This window comes from Bombus impatiens, unplaced genomic scaffold (assembly GCF_000188095.3).
Source record: "Bombus impatiens unplaced genomic scaffold, BIMP_2.2 scf_0091, whole genome shotgun sequence".
In the NCBI taxonomy this organism is placed as follows: Eukaryota; Metazoa; Arthropoda; class Insecta; order Hymenoptera; family Apidae; genus Bombus; species Bombus impatiens.
In genome coordinates this window covers 1,021,415-1,045,797 of record NT_176510.1, presented here as the reverse complement: position 1 = coordinate 1,045,797, position 24,383 = coordinate 1,021,415, and the positions used below count along the sequence as shown (strand labels likewise).

The following is a 24,383-nucleotide window of genomic DNA, read 5'->3' as shown; positions in this document are numbered from 1 at the left end:
GACAAAAAAAAAAAAAAAAAAAAAGAAAAGAACGGTATTTTGGAAAAAGGCGATACTTGACTTCTGTGAGACGTCTGTCCAGATCGTTGCAATGTTTGAAGAGATTTATTTCCTCATGAAAATGATCAATGTGGATAGATTGAGTACGTTGATGTTTTGATCGACGATCCGTCAGTCCTTTACTTCTGGTACTAATTGCAGGATCGTTTCTGCGAGTGTGAGATATTTTGGGGACTTTGAACTTTCTTCCCGCCCACTTACCCTCTCAGAGACACGATGTACATTAATTCTCGTTGTGTAAGCGTATTAAAAAAAATGAAGAAAAAATGAAAAAAAGCAAGAAAAAAATTATAATGATGATTCTATGTATATTTTGACAATACTATTCTTGGTACCGCCGATGGAAAGGTCGATGAAAGATGTGTGATCGCGTCCGTTTGTACATTTATGTATCGTACTGTTTTGATGTGATCGTAGGTATACTGTAATGAGTTAATAAAATAAAATTTAAAGGAGGAAAGAAAGAAACTATTTCGAGAATGGTGGTTGCTCATTCTCAGCGAACGATGATGTTATGTGGAGAAGTGATAAACTGCCTATTCGCAATAACTGGTCACGTTTAAGGCACACAAACATATTCTGATTTAATGATGATTCTATGTTCCAAAATAGAAGAATTATTCGTTGTTGAAGAAAATCGTGAAGATTTTTGGAAACTTTAATACCTGGCGCATTATAGCGAATTGTATGTCGTGGAAACCAGAATGCACTGCTGTGAATAAAATCGTCTATTCACAAGATAGTCTTAATGATGATAATGGTTTGTTACAAGCATATCAGTTATGATCATCTCTGTTAATCGTACGATGTAATAATTACTTATTACTTCTATCAATAGATCTAATTCATTGATTTTCATTCAACAGTCTTTGATATGCTACTTTTCTAGTATTCTTTCGATATTGATATTCCTATCGGTCTAAAAATTTCAACAAACATATCTCTTTTTAGAAAATTCTTATTAATTAAATAAGAAGCACGATTATGAATATTTATTGAGAAATATAATTGTCTGATCGTCTTGAAAAAGAAAGACGATGAACACTATGAAACATACATCTGGCCCAACACGAGCAATTTCAATATTATGAGGTCATTCTCCGTGGAAATGCACTTTTAAAAAAGCCACGTATCAATGACGAACGTTCTATATTTTTTCATACTACCTTATCAGTGTCATGTTACCCCTTGTATATTTTGTTTTCATTTTTATACTGCCGTTAAACTGTGTCGCGTGACGTTTAACGAATCATGTACAAAGTTTATTGTTAATATAATAATAGTTAAAGATAACGATATTAATACTAAGCGATTGATCTGTTTTGTCAAATCGTGCCATTTTACCAGTGTTGTATATACAATTGTATTATTGTACCAATCGCAGCGTCGAATCTCTAGAGTCAATATTAATCAATTTTGTTCGGTATGGCGGTGGCAAAAATTGTCCGATTTCTGCCAGCTGACAATAATATGTGACAAACCGAAATCGGAAAAAATCATAGGGGAATTCATTATACGAGTACGAATATTTAAAAGGTCCTTCGGTAATTAGCACTACTTCATCGTTGGTTTAGCAGTTTAGGTACACTAAAAATGTTTCTTTAAACAAGATTGCCGGAAATGGATAAGATTATAATTTATGAAGTTCCCTTAATTTTTCCTATTAAACACTACTGTTAAAATTATAATTGTTAGGCAATTAGTATTCAGATCGTTTAATGATTTATAATTATCTCCATATTTAATATTGTGCGAGCCAGTCTAATATTTAACCAGCGATAAAATATTGCTAATATTAAATTACGCGCGCATTTGAATTGCAAATTATACCAATCAACGCGCGAAGGGTAACGTTTTGTAGGTGTTCTAACAGACTGCTGTGCAAAAAAAACGAGAAAAGCTGTCATTGTACGAATAAAGAAAGACGCGTGTAGAATATGTGTACGACTTTAATAGAACCTTTAATTATTTAACTTAAAATTATTCTATTGTAAAATACTGTAATAACTGTATGAATAGTCCGTAAGTTCTAATAAAACAAAAGTTAAAAATCTTTGATACCGAGTCTTCTATAACTCTCTACTTAAACTACAATAAAATTTCCTTTTCTTTGTTCTAATCGATATATAATTCGATCAATCGGTACAAAAATTCATTGTATATAAATCAATCATTTAAACATTTGTTTCACATGGTCTGTGATATTCTTCGTTAATACATTATTTTTAATACCTAGAAACTCCAGAATTTGTTCATAATGGTTCACCGAAACTTGTTCCCGGTTGAAGATAAACGGGATCTCTGTCGGCACGGAATAATCTTTCCAAGAGTGATTTCCTCCGAGTTCTACCTTCAGCTACATTCGCTCTTAAATGATTCAAATATTCCGATCTGTTTCTCAACAAACCCGAGTGGTGTAAGGTACCGAAGGCAAGAATCATAGTAATTGCAACGAAAGCAATTATTGTGATTAAACAGATCAGTTGCCATATGAAGTTTAACAAAATCATCCTTACTTCATCATGTTCATTGATACAGAAAAGAGGAACGAGAAAACTTCCCAAAATAGCACAGACCAAGTGAATAGCTACGATGTTACAATAATCTTCAAGCGCACTATTAAACACTTGCCTTGAGACCAAATAAAAGATAATGCTTCCGGTCGTGCCCAAACCAATTGCCATCATCGGAGAGTAAATATCCAGTCCAGCAGATATTACCACCAGACCGGCTACAGTAGCTTGCACACATCTCATTACAGTCCAGTGATTAAATTCTTCACGAGGAATAAAGAAATGGAAAGCCACAACGAGCAGACTGCACGAACTCGCGGCCAGTAAATTGTTGACAAAGATATTTTTCTGTGTTTTGGCTTTCACTTCGAATCTTAGTGCTTGAATATTCAACATACCGAGACTCTAAACCCAATCAAAATATAATATATGTAATAATTCGTATCATTTTCATACAAGTTTCGAAATAAATTTTAAAAAGTTTATATCTCAATAATGTTACCTGTAGACCAATGAACACGAATAATTGACCAGCAAAAACAGTTCCCGCGGAACCAACAGCGATGCTCGCGTCATCTATAGCATCTAGACGAAGTATCCTTCGACCAAGAGTCAGGCAACCTATGAATCCTGACAATCCACCCACAAGGTGAACAACTGCGGAGCCGCCATAATCGTGGAAATACACCTCCTGCTGCAATAATACGTTTGTCCGTATCCATCCTTGTGGCGTCCAAATCCAATGAATTAGAAACGGTTGCACCAATCCAGCCAACAAAAATCCTATGATAAGGTAACCGATGGTATGCGTCCGACCCACGATTCCACAAGTTAAAATTGCAGCGGCAATTGATACAGCTGACCAGCCGATTATAATTTCATCCTTATCGACGATTTCGTCACCGATCCAGTGTCCTTCGCCAAGCAAACCTTTTATGTCGCCTGTGTAGGCGATGACAATTCCAACAAGTGCATAGACTATCGTTACCCAACAAAAGTCAATGATGTTTTGTAATAGAATCAAATTGACGTTGTTGACTGGTACGCTACCAATGTGTATAAGAACAAAACCAATTCGTAGTAAGATAACGAGAATAATACGAGCAAAACTCCGCCACGAGGAAGTGGTTGAGATTAAGTCGTCATTCCTGAACCGAAAAGAGTAATCGTAGTAAGTATAGTTAAAATCATCTGGATAAATAGCAGACATAACCTCGGTAAGAAAGTATCGATCGAAATCAATGTGATTACATTGTCGAAATACTAAAAGATATAAATTCACTTGGGACACGATTCTCAGTCGCTCGAGATACAAAACGAGAATTATAAATTTAGCAAGGTTAAAATAAATCTTAAAGTTTAACACCGACTGGACGCAATCTGATCGTTGTCGTTTGAGTTGCCGCGCGCACGTATTTTTCGTATTGTAGGTCACTATCGATCGATCAAGACTCGATACGATTATATTTACTGCATCATCTACATACTAATTAATTGGGCATTAACATTTAATGGTATTTACTTTCACACGACTACAAAAATTTAATGCTGTGAAAATGATATCTGAAGCTTGATAAGGGTATGGAAAGCTTCATTGGAAAATAAGGATATGTGCAAATACTGTTTGGAATCATTATACTTAGAAATATAACTTTTAGGTTAGTTTATATAGTCAACACAATAGCCATTATATATCAACAAATATTTATTTATTATTAAAATCATTTCAACATACAAATATTGTCAATAGAAATAAAATCCGCGATTTGAATATTCAATATATACCGCGCAGATGGGTACGCGAAGCGCTGATTGGTCGGAGGTTAGTGAACCAATGGTAAGTAACGAAGTGCGATTCGCGCATGTCACGCTATTGGTCGTCGCAAGGTCGTGGTCTTGGGCCGCAGGGACGAGCCGGCAAGCGATGCCGCCCGATCGTCGCAGGTAGTCGCTTGAAGTCGGTTGCTCGTTTATCAGTGTTCGGTGCTAAGTGATTCGTGAAAAAGAACGATTTCACAGTACTCGTTCACGCAGTGCTCTGTTTTTCGCGGACAATACGAATAAGATGGCTACGGTAAGCTGCCGTGCTCTGTGCGTTGTCAAATGGTATGAAGTGTCCCGCGTGCTGAGTGTTTCCTCCACTCTGGTCACAACAAAAAGCTACCGGAACGTGAGTGTTGACATACATTGTTATTATCTATAGGCTTACATATGTAGTGTAATATAATGTGTAATAACGACGTTTATGTTCTGTCAATATTACATATCTTGCTCGGTTAAAAGCAACAACGTTTCTGTATAAATTTATATTACGTTTTAAGATTATGCTACTACGTATGCTTTCTCTTTTTTCGCTGCAATCTTTCACTATGCGTCATATGTATCATATTATGAGAGTATTTTTCAATGATCGAGCAACAGGCTCCCAAATATATACATCGGTGAAACTTGTCTGTCGTTTAGCACCGGACACGAGTTAAATTGAGCCTGCAAAATTCCACCGGTACTATCCACGGTGCATACATAAACATGTATTCCCCACTGTGCTTATCAAATATGGATACCATGTGGGGCGCAAGGGTCCATTGTACTGTTTTTCATACTCTGGAATTGCCAGAGTAACCGAAATAATCACTTTCTAATTTTTCATGGAAATTTGATACACACTTGCAAGACTTGAATACATTTTCCATTTCTGTGCACTTTCTCGGATTTTTAATAAAATACACGGATAGAGGCTACTTTCTCCTCTTGCATTATGTATTTACACTTACGTATATATATATATATACATACATACATATATATGTATACATATACATATATACGTATATATATACATACATACATACATATATATATATATATATACATATATATATACATATATATACATATATATATACATATATATATATATATATATATATATATATGTATTCAGCTCTTCGTTAGTAAGGATAGTTCTGGCGAAATACCATGTCACGAGGATATGTCATTATTACGATAGTATTACGTGGAAAGTATGACGCATGGTGCACGTGTAAATTCACGTTCCCTCCAGCTGTTTACTATTACGTTAGTGACTGATATGACGACGGAACGCCGTTACAGATTGAATTATTCCTCATACGTAATAAAGAACGGAGACCAATTTAGATATGCATCATGCGGTTCAAATGTCACATGACGCTCGACTCTTTCACCGTTTTCATTACGATTTTCTTACAATAGGTTCATTCGAAAAACTGATATATGTTTCCATGTGGCCCATACGCCACATTCTTGCGCAGGCTGTGTCTGCAATACGTCGACATTAATTAAAATAAATAATGCTAGTTACTGGCTGCGTCCGTGGAATCCCGCTATTAGACTTATCGTCACATTCGTTGCGTCAAAAGGATGTTTTCGTAATCGAATTTCGTCGTGCATCATTCCATTACCAATTTAATTGGATTAGTTAGAAATGCAATTTAGTTTCTTATCAGTCGACGATTAATGTCGAAACGGAAAATTAGCTTTCTTCGAACGTTGCTCGCGGGTTATTTGTCCGGGTAAATACTGGAAGGACGGATAAACACAGGTACGGATATGTGATGCACTGTTGCGATGGACTATACTTTTGCTGTATCCAAAAAACAAGAAAATTTTTAGTTGAAACAAATAATTCAATTGTGCTTCATTGCAATTTGATATTGTATATAGCTGACCGTTATTTTGAATTTTTTAATAAATAAATTGCAATTTCGTTTTTCTTTTCTTTTATATATATATAGGAATTGGAAAACCACACCTTTGTTGTCTCGTATAATACATGATTCAGAAACGCTTGCGGGCTTTTATTCTACGAATCGGATAAAACCGACGATTTTATCTTATTTGGAAATTTGACCGTTGTGGAACAGTATTAAATTAGGAGACATTGGATTACCAGATCAGACCAATATCCTAAATTTTTTATTACAAAAGTTGCAAATATTTAAAATTTGTATAACACAGTTGTACAATACAAAATTAAAGATATGTATACGCACACCTGCACGTATTACATGGAATTCAGAAATTTAGGAAAAGTCAATAGTTTTATGTATGTAGTTTTATGTATGTATAGTCATATGTATGTTATATGTATATTATATATGCATCAATAATTTTATATATTGTAGTTTTCTATAATATGAAGTGAAATAGATTCATCTTCAAAATTTTTTATTATTTTCATGTTATATATATATATATATTATATATCATACATATTAATATATAATATATATATATATATTATATATTATATATATATATCATGTTATATATATATATATATTTATAATTCAGAATTTTGTAGTTATAGTGAAATAGCAAAGAGTGGCGTGATTTGTATATGTCGATGATGAGAACCTCAAAAGTTTAGGGCCTGAGGTATGACACTTCTTTATACATTCATCTTCGTCGAACATCAAAATAAGGTTTATGTCAGCATGATTATTACATATAGGGCGGGACAGAGGATATTTGATAATGGACCATTAAGGAGGCTCAGAATTCGATCTGATATGGAACGGGCTTATTCTCTTTAAGATAATAAACGACAGCTCATGCAGAAAGTAAGAAATGTTATGGGAACATTTATGTGCATATGATTCTTGCTTTAATAAAAGTATCTTTGATGAGTCTGTAGCGGTCCATTTGTTTTATGGGATCATAACCGTTTTTAAAAGAAATTGCTATGTTCCTCTGAGACTATCCTAGAGTGGAAAATATAAATGCAACAGTTATTTAAATAACTTCAAGTGAAAACTCAATTTAGAGGAAAAGAGAGAGACAAACAGACAGACAGATTTCCACTTTTATACTTAAATAAACATTGATATTAAAAGAGAAAAAATTTGGAATTTTTCTAATTTGTAACTTTAATCCATAGAATCAATCTTTGAGTGAATTGCAAATTTAGGTATTACATGAATAGTATCTAAATGTATACATCGAGTACATTAGTCACATAATTGATGCTTAATAGCGATCAGAGTATATAATACGATTCACTATTGATAGTGCCATTAGATAATGCGATAATACTAGAGTAGATAGTAATATTACTGCACTATGCAATACATAATAGTAGGTACTACAAATCGGTTGATTAAATGTTTCCTAATTTCATTTTATCACTGTATCAAGCTAATGTAAGTTCCGTAGGCTTCATTTATAGATCAATAAATTAATTACATCGGGTTTTTGATCGTATTAAGTCGTGCATAGCTTGAATGTGATCAAAGGAATCGTTGCAACACTATAATACATCGTAGCGCCGTTACATAATACTTAGCGTACGTTGTGACGCCATGAATTCGTCACAATGGTTAACTATAAACTGCCCGCCGCAGCTTAGAATATCTTCGACATCCTCTTAAATTCCGGAAATATATTTATCTTGACTCACGACGAAAACGAACTCACGCGAACTATTAACGGCGAATCGTGGATTACAAATATGTAAATATTCTCTGTCTTGTCATAGCTATTGAATATTGAGCGAGTAATATGTAAAGAAGGTAAAAGTTCTGATAAATAGAGATGATGATTCAAATCTTTACGTACTTTAATTCTTTGAACTCTGGCAATTTTTATGATGTGATCGATCAGCAACTTCGGCGCATTTTACAGTAAAACCACGTATAGAGTTCGAAAGCAAAAATTTCGTTTTGAAAAGTGGAAGAGATAGACCGCGGATTTTTATGCATTTATAGGAAATTTGAAAGTGCGAAGTTGTACAGAATGCACATATTATGGAAAAATATGCAAAGTATGGTGCTTTCTATAACACTTGGTACATAAAACAATTTTCTTCCGAATTTCCGAGGTTCCACTCTTCTCATTTTATTATATTACCAAAAAAAGAGGAAAAAATGTGGATTTGCGTAAAAATACTCCAAAATACCAGCTAGAAGTATCTATGAATTTATTCACACAATATTTTCTTTTCTTTTCCATCTTTTTATCGTTGAAAAAAGCAAATAAACTTTAGGCTCTATTCATACTGCCACATCTGTATTAAAAACGTTTATCTTTTTTATAATAATTTGAAGGGAAAGAAGATAATTAAGTTATTTAAAATTAGAGCATTTCTAGATATCACGATATAGGTATTTTCTTACTATTCTATTCTTCCACAACTTGCGTTCGAAATTATTACTGTAACCGGGGATGTATGCCGTGCATCGCGTTCACATGATTTTTGACATTTATATCGAGTCATCGGACAAGATATTCTTATCACAGATTTGCGAGACGCAACAGAAGTGGCAGTGACGCACTTCCATTAAAATTTATTCACTAAGGCACGGTACTCTAATTTATCCGTACAGCTACGAGCATTGCGCAGACTGATGTATTCACAGCATCCAACACGATGTGTGATTCATTTCATATAATCAAGAGTAACTCTCGTAAACGAGAACTCTCTATCGTCCCCGTCTGTCTGCTGCTTCGTTGAGTTATCTGAAAGCTTCCATCAATGGACCGATACGATCGTGAAATATTTTCACTACCAGTCACCCAAAGAGCTGATTCCATTTATTGGAGCAAGGGTTCGAATAATAGACCCTTCTCTCTGCTTAACTGTAACTTTGTTTGCGAATTTGTTTCTCAAGTCTGTATCGATTCAACTTGTTCCCCCGTTATTCATGCAAAATGCAGGAAAGTTTCCATCGATTAATCACTCGAACCCTTCATTTCATATTCCTTAATTAGTTTCTATATTCACCGTTTCGTTGCGTGGTTGAAAGCGAATTTAGTAACGAAGATACAAATTGTACTTGTACTTCGATTAATATTATTTCAATTTGATTAGATAGGTTGAGTGGAATTGAAAACATTGTACATGCAGATGGATGATTATTTCGTATGCAAAAATAAATTAAAGGGCTGTTTACTGAGAAAATCGATTATTCACATGCACTTAAATCTTGACGTAGTTAAGATACGTTGAATGATAATATAATAATAGCATATTTTGCACGAATACATCGTTTGCATAATTTTTATGACTTATCGAATTGAAAAAGACCTAAGGGGAATATTTCGATCTTGTAAGTGGATACGTACTACGCAACAAGTTCTTAAAATTAACTTATTCTTCATTTATTTTTGTATAAAGAATTCCTTTCTATCTACTTGTAAAATATTTTCGAGTAAGCCCTCTATATTTCTGAAATTGACACTCCCTCGACTGGAAAATTCCGGATTCCAGTAAATGTATCATAAAATTAATAGGAATTTATGGAACTATACCTTTTTTAAAATATAGTATGTGAAAGGTCTAATATCATCAGTAAGTGCTTTTTCATCTACTATCTGGAACGTTGGTAGTATCGAAGGATTGAAAATCACTCTTCTGTGTGATGAGTCGTCCAAACTGTTGTTTCATAGCGCGGAAGAAATGTGCATATAACGGATATAGTGAAGCAAAAAGCATTCTCGGAATTGTCAGGTCGTTAATCTGACATAGATTTGCATAAAGTTGTTGACTCACGTTAATGCGTAAACGTTTGCGAACGTGACGAATTCCACGACCATATCTCGAGTGCTACTGACACTGAAACGCGAATGTTGATCGATTATTGAAACCTAAAATCTCCTGTTCTGTATTTTCAGCATTTCACTCGAATGACAGTCAAAGGTAAAATTCCGAAAAGTTTAGGTCTAAATTGAAATTTTTAGAAGAATTTAATTACCGTATTTTTTTAAATTAAAGACGAAAGAAATTAAAATTAAAAAAATCTCTTGTATAATAATTTATTAATTAACGATGTTATTGAATTTTGATATTTGGAATCTTAATATTATCCTTTCTGATCAAAACTGTAGAATTCTATCGTGTATATCTTTTTTCTTTTGACGATAATGGGTTGCTAGGTAATCGAGCTCAAACTCTGCACCATTTCATTACAAGATATAGTAAGTCGTATAGTGTGTGATTCGTTTCTTAATTCACCGTTCAAGAACAAAAATTCTCTTAAGTCTCCATTAAATTTTAATAGAGTGGATAGAACATATTTGTGAAAGATCCCTTTTTAGATATTCGCGTGGGTGTTGGTGATAAGCTAATCACTACGCTTAGATTAGAATAATGACTCTTATCGGTTAGTCCATAAAATAGGGCGACACGGAACGGTATTATGTAGCAAGTTAACAGCGCATTATGTTTATTTATAATAAAACATATTAGAAACTAAACAACACCAATTTCATCAAAGTAAAATTTCGCAATAACTTCTAATACCTTCGTCGCATTTGAACGCTTTAACGCTTCTTTCTTTAATGTATATTTTTCTAAAATGCTATTTTTAGGAGTTGAATAAAATTAATTGCACGAAAAATCAATCACTATCGATAAAAAATAATAAAGAGCATATAAATTAGCTATTTATTAAAATATACATATTCATTATATTAATATTAATTTTAACCCTAATCTTACCTGTAACCAACAATAATAATAATTGATTTATCCTTTTTTATTTATATGACACATGATTAACACCAATGAGTCAGGTTTAAAGTAGTTTACATAAAGATATGTCCGCCTAACCCAAAATATGGTGTAACGGAAAGTAAATTTAATTTAAATTTTTTACATGTATCTCGAACAGTAAAGCCGAGCAACGGTGACATTTATAGGAAAAAAAAGTTGTTGAGATTAACGACGTTAACAACATACTTCGAGGTCATCGAAATCGTTGACGTATACCTCTATGTAAACAATTACCGAGAAAACTTCCACGATGTTAATTACCGCGAAACGCAGTAAATTGCCACGACGAAGCGTAAGAAATTCTTGAACCGATTAAATTCGAGGATATATCTCGACAAAAAGTGAGTCTAGCTCAGCGATTCCTCAAAATCCAGTTAGTTAGTACAACTCTTTTAGACAGAACGACATGATTCCGACGCTGAGAAATGATGTCGAGTGGACCGTTTTGTAACCGAGAAAACGATTCACGTAAAAGGAAAGGACTCTCGTGCAGTCTTTGCGTTGGTTAAGCCGACAACAAAGCCCTAAGATCACTCACTTTAGAGTAATCATGATTCTGTCGAGATGTGAGCGGCAGAAAGTATTCGTTGTTGTAGACAGTTTCCATTACTGGAATTTTTTATCTTTTTTTTATTGGAGGGTTGAGGAAATTCAAAGAAATAAAACATTCTAATACGCGTCTTCATATCATACAACTTTACATATGCATTTTATATGAATTATTATGAAATTTTATGTTTACAGCTCCTTAACATATAGTTTAGACATTTAGTTCATGAATTCGTTCGTAATTTCGAAATGTTTAGTTTGCAACGTTTGGTTCACGGTTTCATAATTTTTAATCTGCAGTATTTAAACCACGCATTTAAGTACCTTTTGCATAATAACCTGAAGGTACATATAGCGTTCCTTTATTTTAAACCTTAAATCTGTTGAAATACTATGGTATTTTTGAGAAATATCTATAACACTAAGAATACATTGTTAGAACACCGAATGTAGCACGCATCTTGGCACCTGTTTTATTGAAAAAGTTTGCCAACTACGTTTTCAACGTCTGCTGTTAATTTATGTTACTTTGAAGAATTATTTCCAAGATTCTTTTAGGAAGAATAAAAATACCTTGTAGATGAAATCGCTAATATATGATAAATAAAACTATCACTCATAGAACGCAATTAATGAATAATCATTTGAGCGTAATTATACAATGCTAATCAAAAATATCAAAGCTTGTCACGTATATTATTATTTGCTTCCAGATAATCTATAATAATTTTAGCGAAGACATTTAAATTTAGAATACTTCACTTTAAACTTATATACAAATGATATTTTTCGAAATCAAGTATCCTAATTTAAATCTAATCTAGTAGTCCAAATTATCTTGAAATTGATTGAGAAAAAAGTGTTAATTTCTTATTCCATCAAAATTAGCTCTTCGAACTGGTCTTTTAAAGTGTGCAAACTTTTCAGTCCAATTTAGTTTAGCAAATACTAGTAGGTAGCCAAGCGTTTCTTCGTTTGGGAAAGAGACCAACTCGTCATCAGATTCTTACATCATTGCTTGATAAATTGCTAGATAAAATTTATTTTTTATTAGAATTCCCGTGTGTCAACAAATATTAGATTAGATAATGATGAGTCAGTGATTGTTTTGTATCTCATGAATTTGAAATACCAGCGGCTATGTCATATGCATAAACGTGTTTAAATCAGTATTAATGAGTTTATGTTATTGATTAACCAACCCAAATAGCGAATAATTTCCCAGAACATGTTTAATTCACGGGACAAATGCATTTTTGAATGATTATTATAAACCACAATGAATTTACCTGCAAATATATTATTCAAGATATTATTAATTATGTGAATATTAAAAGCTGTACAGTGAAAGATTAATTTTCGATTAATCTCGTCGATGATTCTCGAACAAAATAAAAAATGAATAATGATTATGTTTTTAAAACTTTCGAAGCATGATTGCCTTCTTCAGATATAGATTACATTCTTCTATTAATTAACTTATATCCATCAATCCTAGTTTCAAGAGCTGCTTATGATTTATCTGTATTTTTATATTTTTTGTAACCAGCACAATATGTACGTCAACATATATCTGTTAAATTAAGTGATACGGTAGAATATACAGAATGTTTCGTATGTTAGAATCGAAGAGAATTGGATAATTGAACAGTCACCCTGGCAAACTCTGTCACCTCTACATAGTAATTTTCTTTAGAATGCTTACAAACGTATTGATCCTTTCTGTCTATTCCCAACGTTAATGGAGCTCAAAGGTAAAAAGAAAATACAATTTAACATCCCATCGTCGATCCAATATCAAATTTTAAACCAATTGAATGAATACTTCAAGCTTTCCTTCGAACGAATACGAATCTGCTGCTACCTCATTTTCCTTGCTTTTGACGCGTTATTCAAACTTAGAAATAAGAGGAAAATACGACTTATCGTCTTTCCACCTATCCAATATCCACTTTTTTATCAATCGAATAAAATATTTCTTTTAAAACGTATACGAGAATGTATCGATCCATTCTCTGGATTTGTTACGTTGTTGAAGCATAAAAATAAAAAGAAAATACGAATAACATTCATTCGTCAATGCAATATCCAATTTTCGTTCGATCAAATAAAATGATTTTCCTTCGTCCCGTTGTAAAACCTATATTCATTCCACGAATGTCGACTAAGAGAACATGTTGATGTAACGATTAATTACTCGGAAGAATCGATTATCTCATCGAGCATATAACCCCTATAACATAAACAGCTATCTAGACACTGACATTAGTATATCCGCGCTACAGTGAACATTCCTATACCTAGCAGTTACGGAATTGTATACACTAGGATACAGTAATACAGACTGCAGAGTCTGCGGCAGGCGCCATGGACATCGATCTGTTCCACTGCACATTCTCTCGACCCAGAGAAAAGCACCCTCTTTCTTTCTCACTCTCTCTGTGGCTGCTTCAATGACTCTTATCTATATTGACACGAGCTTTATTCTTTCGACTCCATCTACACAGGCTTCTATAGGCAAATTTTTTTATGGCTTACACCCATCATATTTGCTTATTTTTCTTTGTTCTTCTTTGTAGAAAGATTCTAGCTTACTAACCTACTGGAACTAGAACTCAAAGTTCTAATTTAAAAGTTAGGTACAAAATAGATACCATGGTGTATACATATATATATATATATTTTTTTTTAAATTAATTGCTTGGAATCAGAGAATCGGTTGAAACTGTAAATTGAGTATTATATCGTTTGGGAAAGATCGGTTTGGTTAAAAAACTTTAAAATTCGATTAAAAATGTTGAGTGTGGCCTGGCAGCAGCGAAATTTGGTACAATGTAGGACGAGATAGTGTACAGGAATCTTTTTAATCAAGATAAAAGATAGACGAAAAACGTAGAACGTAAAGCACCCGAATATTGTCGTAAATGAAACCTGTTTCTGGATAGAGGAACAGAAGCCTAGATGGAGAGAAGTTTAGAGGAACAGTTCCTGCTCAAAGTTCCCGACGTTATTAAACGAGGCAGCAGTTTTCAAACTAGGCTGTGATAGTTGCATTAAGGGAAAATGACTTCTTTATCAAAGTTTTACAGAGATAAATACTTTGTTGCTGCTACTATGATTTAGTTCAAAGTTCAACATTTTTATCGATTACTGTTGGGTGTAGCCACCATTGGTTGATCACTTCTAAGAGGGTTGTAACAACTGTTCGATCTTAACTTTATGCATTGTATTATGACTCTCGCTTCTTCGACGTTATGTTCTGACACGATAGAACGTCTACAGGTATTGGCCTCATCGATTTTGTTAGGAATTATAGGCCATTAAAAGCGACCACTCCATTATCTGCACCCCGTAAATTTCATGGAATTACGATCATGAATCCTCTGCTTGTCTTGCCTTAATGGTAATGACATAAGACGATGGTGAAGCCTGCATAAATCCTTTCGCTGACTTTGCAGCTTCGTGCAAAACAGTATGCAAACTGGGTGGAGCCTGGATGGCGTGCAATATTTTACCGATTAATAATCGTGGAGCAATGTTGCGATATTAATTGTTCCCTTTACCAAATATTGATTAGTATTGTTTCATTCGTTAAATTGCGAAATTTATGGAATTCTAGAAATGATGGAACCGTGAAGCCCGTGAAACGAACATTGCACGAGTACAATATGTTTCGAATGCGTTTGTCGTGTCTCTGACGAATTTATGATTCAAGAGGTAAAATTTTCGTGTCGAAAACAGACAGCATTATATTCATAGAATTGTAAACATTTTTGAAACGTTTTATACAAGACATCTTTATTAAATAGCGAATATTTTTGAATATATTGAACTTATTTGTAAAAAAAATGTTAATTATCATATAAATATAAATTCGTAAGAAGAATATAATTATTATTTTTTAATTATCACAGATCTGAATGAATTTCAGATTTCTCAATTTACCTTAGGAAAAGCATTTTCTTACGTAATCCTCTGTTTATAACGTTTTGAGAATTTCATCACCTTCGTTCGCGTTTTAGTTTATTTTTGTTTCAATTTCTAATTCCGTAACTTTTGCATAACAAATTTGTGAAATTTAGTTCGTGTTCTGATTACATTATATTAAACTGTGCAATTTAGAACTCTCTGAATAACTAGATGTGTGTTATCACGAACACTACTCAAATCAACATCCTGAATAACCATTTTACCTTTCACGCGACTGTTAGTTAAAGATTACCATTTGAAAATTGATAGCGTCTACTATATCAGCAAAATAAATTTCATTCTTTAAGGGGAAGATCTCATTTTTAGTTGAATGTAAAATCAAAGTTAAACTTCTACCGTCATTGCTTTTCATTTTCAATAGATTATAGTAGAAGATAAACATTCCAGTTTTATTTCCATATTAGATAAAATATCATCGTTAGCAGAATATCCCATATTAGATATTTTAGTATTAAATAAATTTTTGCTTCCTTCACATCTGGAAGTTTTATCGCGACTCTATACTAATTTAAAAATAAAATAAAATATTCTATATTCGTTAATAATAAATCATATAACTGCAGTAAATCGTTAAAGGTTCCATTCGATCGCATTATATTTTATTCCAAGTTGTAGAATATTGTGGAGTGCGAATAGGTTGGACAAAGGCTATCGATCAGCGAAGGGTTCTATCTGATATCTGCTATTCACCCTATTCACGTGTCACAACTACTCTGATTAATTTCTCGATCAGTATGATAGGAAGTCAAAGCGGGAAATGAACTTGTGCGAAAATACGAATGAAAATACGATACTGCGAATCTTATATGGGCAACAACCGCTACATTTCAGGAAGTTGAGCGATAGGTTGCTACAACAAACGATTTTTCTGTGATAATGCGCTGTAATTTACTGATATTTATGGCTTTGTTCTATATTTAGTTTTAGATTTAATAATTTATTGTATTTTATTTTCACGTTAATGCTGCATTTATATTCGTGTAGTATTATTTTTTTTTTTTTTTGACATAATTGGGTGAAAGATACATTCATTGCTTTTCTTAATATAGCACGTAACAAGTAAAAAGGTCGTTAATCAAACGTAGTAACGACATATATGAAAATTTTAAGTCGTGCGAAATTGAAACTGACAACGTAATAATACAGGAGAAGACAGGATGCATGAAGATTTATTAAACTTACAAATCTAAAAATTATTTTGTTACAGATTTCTAGTTTTATCCACTAAACTACATTCTTTACGACAAAATGTCAATTTTTATGAGAAATTTTATCAAAACTACACGATTCGTTCCATCCGTTTGCTAGAATTTTTGTCACAAAATGACTTTCTCGCGTAATTGAGAAAAATATATTTCAACTTTCTATAATTTTTATCTTCTTCTACAAACCTAACTTACTTTCTCCATAAACATCACTTATAAATTGCTTATCACGCGAAAACTTGTTGACATAAATATTTCACGTAACTGGCAATAGTAGCCATAAACTTTTATAACATTTCGTACAATATATTAAATATCGGAAAGCTAAGTAAAGCGATGGGATATGATAAAAGGAAATATAACAATGTATAGAGTAACGTGACATAATATTTATAACAGTAATTTAGGCGTGATTGAACCGTATCATTAAAAGCCGTCCATTAGGACACGTGTTGATCATCCAGTTCGTTAAATTCTGTTTTATGAATTAACTGCTTCCTCTTGAAACATTACTAACTCAAAGGGTAGTAAACCGAATTTGGGAGTAGAAATGCTATTCGTTATTCTTTTTTTACAATATCCGTGGAAGTATATTCATCGCAGATGCCAGTATTGAAATTATTTTGCCTTCATCTGGAAAATTGCACGAAATTCATTTCAGTGGCGACATTTAATTATTTTTATATTATTTATATTATTATTGTTGCGTTCTATTTAGTTGCTGACGAGAAGGTAGCGCTAACTGACGTTTAATGCAACTGACAAAAGTTGTTCGAAAGTAAATTAACAATATGTAATTATTTATTCAAATCTTATTCGATTTTGACAATTGACTGACAGACTAACGGATATAAAATTCTTCGGTTGACAAAATGATGATTTCTCGATTGACAAAATGATAACTAACTCTTCGAATGGTAATTACTCGATACAGTCGGGTAATATTACAAAACGGTAATATTATTATTCGATAGACGAACGGTAATTATTGTTACTGACTTCTCTGAGTTCTTCCTTTTGAAAATGTTTGGGAAGATCCCCAACGTTTGTTCAAACTGCCGACTTTGTTTACAATTTAAATTGTCTTAATATCGTTATAAAAATATAATTAGATAAGTTTTCGCAAGATATAGCTTTTAGCCGCTTTAACTGTCTCTCATTTCAAATACCGTAAATACGGTTTCAAATAAACGTTTTAAATTACCTTGATTTGAAAGAAATTATCAATTTTACTTTCGCGCTACGGATCGCGCGGGGCGCGGGACGTGACAATTTTTAATTATTGATTAACCTCTCGAGAGATGATATATTTGTTCATTTAATTTATCTTTGATTCAAATGTGATTCCAAAAAACAGAATGAGTACTTCAGTAATGAAACTCTTTCACGAATAGTAGAAGGTTCAATAGCCATTATGTATATAATTTGTATATATTATTATTATTTATTCTTCGTATCAAGAATAGAATTTATTTTTCAGCATAACAAAAGATAATCCTTTCTGGTCATAATAAATTCATTATTAAAGAGGTTGTCTCATCTGAAATTTTATCGAGAAAGGAAAATTGAAGGAATAGTACGTGTCGTAAAGTTACTTTCGCAGAACTAATTGATTTAATTAAACGAAAGTCCGTACGAGAAAGTCCTACATATCTTTCAACGATCATAATTTCTACATATTAATAGAAAACTTTATTTTCTTTTCTCTCCACTTTTTGTAAAGGAGAACATTTTTACCAGTACATCAATGAAAATGATATATTTTTTCACTTATTTAAAGATTACTATCCTATCAACTAAATACATGGTAATTAACAACAAACAGACGTCACGGTGTATTATTTCTTTAAATATCTTTGATTCTTTGACAAATTTCAATACATCGAATATTTCATGATTTACCACGTTATCTTCAAAAACAGATTTGAAGTCGATAGTTTAATCTAGTATTTGGCTCACAGTATGGACTAGAATTAAATGGTCCATTGTAAAAGGTAAACTCGATTTTCCGCACTGTGAAACAGGTTCCCTATACATTTTACAAAAACGAAAAAAAGAAAAGATTAGTTCGTACAGTACAGTCACGTATCGCATTTTTTTTATATCACGGTTGATCAGCGTCCATTGATCAGTGATCAGGATCCAACTTCCAAACAAACATTTATCTCTTACTACGTGGCTTTTATACTCGTCCACCAAAACACCTCGATACCGTACAAGGGAGATAAATATCCTATTCGAGACATTCCAACCGAATAGAACTCCATATAACCTAAATCATATTATTCGCCTGTACATCGCGATTTATCATCGGCAAACCGTACCTTTGACAATTATTCCTCTATCGATCGTGCCAATAGTCATCCGACAGAGAACGAATAACGATTTCTTTAAAATTTGATCGCGAGATGCAGCGCGATTTATCTCTCTTTTCACCGTCGTCTCGTCTGTTCCAACTCGAGTTTTATAAACAACCTTCTGTGCATCTCGACACGATCGACGATTTTTATCGTGACAAAGCACTTCTCGAAGTCCGTACCATAGGTAATAGACTGCTTGATGATCTCATGTGTATGGAGTGTATATCTGTGATTTTCCACTACCATTATACGAGACGAACGATGTCAAAGTGCCTGAAAAATCTGCCTCGACGACCCAAGGCGGATAAACGATTTCCTTGGCGTTCGAGATCTTCTTTAATGAGTATACGCGTTCTTTCGAAGAATGTCATTGATTGAAGACGTAAGAGCGAATCAATATATCACGGACGCCTCTTGCAGTCAGGATGATGTAATGATGTTTGCTTAACACTGGAAGTAGGAATTTGTTGTAAAAATGTTTCTGGAGTAATGATTATCTCTATATACGTATCTTTAAAATTTGTGAAATAATTTTATGAAATATTTATATGTTCGCTATTAGTAAATCGCATCGGTGGATTGTTTAGAAATAATTTTTCAAAGATATTAATTTTTCTCGTGGATGTGGAGGTAAAATTCTATCCGTGAATTTTAAAAATTGCTAAAATTTCAATATATCTTTAAAACTTACGACACGACCAATTTTTGTAAGTTTAGTTAATGGATTGTGTTGAAATAGAATGAAAAACAAAATTTAGATTTAAAATAAATATCGCATCGAAAGGAATCAACTGGAAAAGACGCTCGATCGTTTCGATTTACTTAGATTGAATATAATTCAGTTGTATCCGGCCGCGCATACAAAAATGAAATAAAACAAATTGAGAGGAAACGAGAGAATTTCATAATCGCATCACAGAAATGAATCATTGTCGCGTAAATTACCTTTACGGGATTGTTTCAACAACATGGTTCAACAACATGGTTCAATAACATGGTTTTCAGCGGCACTTCCAGCTACTCTTGGTATGTCGTAGTATATCGTAGAATATGCCGTGTGCTGCGTACGAGTTAACTTGTAAATAGGTTTATTCGTCTCGACCTCCCACCTGTTTCTCATTTTATGCACCTCGCAAGGTACTTTGTACGAGCTTCCTGCGAGTAATTATATGCTTACGAATATATTCCGTTTTGTGGTTAAGTGGAAATTAAAAGTAATGGAACTATGATTAAAATATTAAACTATACGTCACCGTCGAGACTTGGTTTACTATAAAATACATAACTTCATTAACGAGGAAGAGCAGGGACGTGAAAGAAAAAAATGCCAGAATGTTTATAAAATATTAAATTGTAAATATTTAACCCATTAGGGACCAAGCGGTGAAACGAAGTTCGTAGGAAAATTAAAAAATATTTTGACACTTTTTGTTACGTGATTGCGAATGAGACGTTATTTCGTTAACGCAATGTTGGTGTTTAATGTGTTAAAAATCGTAATATTTGAAGTTAGAGGGCTCACGTGACAAAAATCAAGACGTTTTGGAACGATTGAACTTCAAACGGAGTATCGTTGACAAAATAGCAGGTTTCCTTGAACGCTGTCAACTCTGTGTAAATTGGAATCCCCGCAGGAGCAGCTTCTGGTGTGAAATTCAATTTAATCGTGACACGATCCTGGCACGAGCAGCGTATTCCACAAGGAAAGGGAATTGGTAAAAACCTCGAGGGCTTCTTCACTTGTCTGTATTTCCGCGGCCAATGATCCGTACGATGTGCGAAACTTTGAAAAATTATTTTACGACTTTCGAACACATATATGTATAACGCTGTATATATTGCATTGCAAACAATTTCCATTATGGAACTGTTGAAAATGATAACGCGAGTTCGTGCTCGCCATCCATATGCAGATGCGTTAGTTATAGTAACTAGAAGATAATCCTGGTTACAATCGATAGATTTAATCCATAGGCTTAAGATGCCTTTTTGTTTTTATCCATAGTTTTTGTAAGCGCGTGCAATAAAGGTTTTCTTGGCTCAGAACGGTGTGATAGATTTATCCATTTAATAAAATAATAACTATTATGATCCTATCTCTGAATGTAGAGATAACAACAGGAACTTTCACCCGGAAACTATCGTGTACTCGATAGAATTTGTATGTGTAATCGATATATCATAGGTATTAATTAAGACTGTAATCCATTATGAGAAACGAAATTATGAGCAATTAGAAATTATTATCAGAAATTATTATGAGCAATGACAAACAGTGAAATCGTGTATCTATCCTCCTTCTGTGTTATTTGTTTTCTGTTGCAATTTTCCAAGATAGAATTTCGTTAATGATTCGTACCAATTTTACAGAATGATAGAATTTAAGAGTTGAACACGATATTGTTTCAATACACAGTACCAATAAGAGTTCTTGCATACAGTATCTACTAATTATTCTTAGAATCTGTGGTGTGTCGCCTGATTCTATTGCAGCAAGATATGAGTCCATATTTCTGCCTCTATACCATTTGTTTTACTTTTTCAAGATCTAATTTCTTACAATATTTATGATTCTTTACTAATTTTGTGGAAATGATGGAATTTATACGCAACGAATTAGAAGTAACCTAAAAAATAAATTACGAATAAAAAATACTTGATCTAGAATCTAGGTTGAAAAACTCAAGTAACCATATTTGAAAATAATGTGGTATCTCAGACGGAGAACAAGGGCAAAATGGATAAGTCAAGGACGGAGACAAGGAAAAATAACCCGCAAACAAGGGCGGTTCTAATAATGCAACTTTGAAGGCTGCATCGCAAATGCAAATTAAAATCTCCTCTCTCTCTCTCTCTCTCTTTCTCTTTCTCTCCCATCTCTGACTAAAATATCTTTGAAACCCGCTTTCATACTAACGCCCACTAGGAATAAAACGTTTATTGAAGTAACTGAAAGCTTTATATTTTACAAGAGTAAGTACATTTTATTCGATTCAATAAATTTTATATTAACTAAAATATCACAGATATTTATGTATATTTTTACGAATGTAATTTAGGAAATGGGACTTAAGTTGAAAATACTTTTACTATTATAAAAGATATTAGATTTTGGATATTTCCCATAAATAAACAAAAGCCCGCAGCCCGGGAATAATTTTGTTAAATGTTAGTCGTCACACAACAATAAGCACGAATGTCGATTCTCATAGAATGTCACGCGATAAATTTATTCATTTTTCCATTGAAGTGGAAGATACTCTACATTCCCGCATTATAGATTATTTCAATTAAATCGTCGAATATTCTTCCGAGGCAAGGACGTTTTGCATCACGTTAAAAATCTTTTCTAATTTACATCTCTTTCCAATATCCACGCAGCGTGTAGGAGATCGATGGAACCCGAAATAAAACAAAATTATAGCCCGTCGTCTCGCGTAAATTGAATTACGTACACTACCCTGTTCACAGTTACTTAAGCAGACTGCAATTTAATAAAAGCAGTTATTGGTGGATAGGATCGATACGACCCCGAAAATAGGAGCGAAATTCTGACTACTTTGCTGCTATGGAAAATACGCACACGTAGAGTAATAAGAAAAATTATTGATAGAATAAAATTTGTTCTATTTGTCTGAAAAATTTGTTTCGTTAAATCTGAACTGTGAAACACTCAGACTAATAAAGTTTCCTAACTCTCAAGTATACTTATACGAATACAAATTTGAATTTAACTGAGATTAATCTAAATTAAACTTGATGGAAATATAGTAAGTTCCACCTGAGTGAAGGAATTGTTGGAAGAATTCCAAGTTCGTTTGTAGCTTGAAAGGGTATTTTACATTAACCAAGACAGCACGTTAGTAAAGCGATTGTACGAAAAAATATCCTAACAAGAACGCAAACGAGTTGGAGTTAAATCATTTGACTAATTGAATAAAAATGTTGAACACTTGAATTTAAATCGCTAACCCGAACACTCAAGCGAAGGGACAAAAAGGTGCACTTCAAATTGGGTTATTTGAATTCCTCTTAAAGCTTGAAAATAACATTTTTAAAAACTAGGTTTTTGTGGAAACTAGGAAGATCGATCAACGTCAGGAATTAAATAAACGCACCAGAAATTAGATGATCCACAGGAAGTGATGGAAAAGCGATGCCATCAGAAATTTCCACCTTCCATTAAAAAGCGTTGGTCTCGCCGGCCCAACGTTTCGTATTACATTACGTTCCTCGTTTAAATCCGAGATCCCGCTGGCAGATTACAGAGTGCATTTAATCAAGCCACTTCGCAGCCGTGACTCGCTGCTAAAAAGCATTCCAGAGGAGGATAAGTTAACGAAAAAGCGTCAAATAAGAAAAATGAAAGAAATTATACCTTGAAATATTAAACTGAATTTTAGATTGTCACGTTTGACCCGTGGTCAAAATTTATATGATATGGTCCGTGATATAACGAGATTCTGAATTGAAGCATCAAATAACAACATCGATATATTGATTTTACAATGTGATTCAATCCGTAGCATTTTATCTTCTTCGACAGGAACTGAATCAAGTCTAAACTATACTTTACGTAATTTCTGATCCTCTACGTGACCAGTTCAGGGTTGTCACGCGGTGATGCGAGCGGAGCAGGTCACGTCTACGTTCCAAAAGCGATGGAAATGGCAAAAGGATTGGAAGAGAGAAGGAGTTCTGACATCGGGTTACATATTCCTTGGTTTAAGGCGTATTATGAATTTTTCAGAAATGTTATTTTCCAATCTGACTTTTTTCCTTCTTTTTTTTTTAAGATTATTACCACAAAAGATTATTATTTATTTCTCGTTATTACTTCTTTTATCTTAGAATAATCCACGGTAACTAAGTTATTTTACGAAAAAAAGATAAACATTTCTCTGTAATCTCTTAAATTATATTACTTGCACTTGGAGTTAGTATTAACAAAATAAGCTAAAAGGCTTAGATTAGGAAATATGAAATCACTAAAATAAATAATTCCACAGGCATTTTAATAAAAACATTGTGCACTCAAACACGAAGATATATCGCAGAGTGCTTTTCCATGTTAAACATCATTCGTTAGGAAAGGAGGGTAACTAAACCAAAGCTTTCAGACCCATTCCTATATTTTCGATTTCTACGAGTATCAAAATATCTTAAGACGTCC

The 24,383-nt window shown here is 33.2% G+C and overlaps 2 protein-coding genes across 2 annotated transcripts in view; one reads left to right on the top strand and one right to left on the bottom strand.

Moving 5' to 3' along the window:
* Positions 1 to 2,245: 2,245 nt before the first annotated feature.
* LOC100742288 (ammonium transporter 1 member 3-like) lies at positions 2,246 to 4,207 on the bottom strand. Its single transcript, XM_033318390.1, has 3 exons — positions 4,195 to 4,207; positions 3,076 to 3,836; positions 2,246 to 2,978 (listed from the first exon to the last, which is right to left on the bottom strand). Exons 1-3 carry the CDS (start codon positions 4,205 to 4,207, stop codon positions 2,313 to 2,315), a joined length of 1,440 nt encoding a protein of 479 aa, XP_033174281.1. The 3' UTR covers positions 2,246 to 2,312.
* Positions 4,208 to 4,469: 262 nt separating this feature from the next.
* LOC105682138 (calcium uniporter protein, mitochondrial) overlaps positions 4,470 to 24,383 on the top strand; it is a 77,670-nt gene continuing 57,756 nt past the window's right edge. The window contains exon 1 of the mRNA XM_033318364.1: positions 4,470 to 4,743. Coding sequence (XP_033174255.1) covers positions 4,639 to 4,743 — 105 coding nt within the window. The 5' untranslated portion in view covers positions 4,470 to 4,638. The remainder of the gene's footprint in view (positions 4,744 to 24,383) is intronic.

What these genes read in the sequence shown, in the direction of transcription:
- LOC100742288 (XM_033318390.1), bottom strand. An exon ending in TCGTGTTCATTGGTCTACAG is followed by an intron (nt 2,979 to 3,075) that starts GTAACATTATTG and finishes GATTGGGTTTAG; the next exon opens with AGTCTCGGTATGTTGAATAT.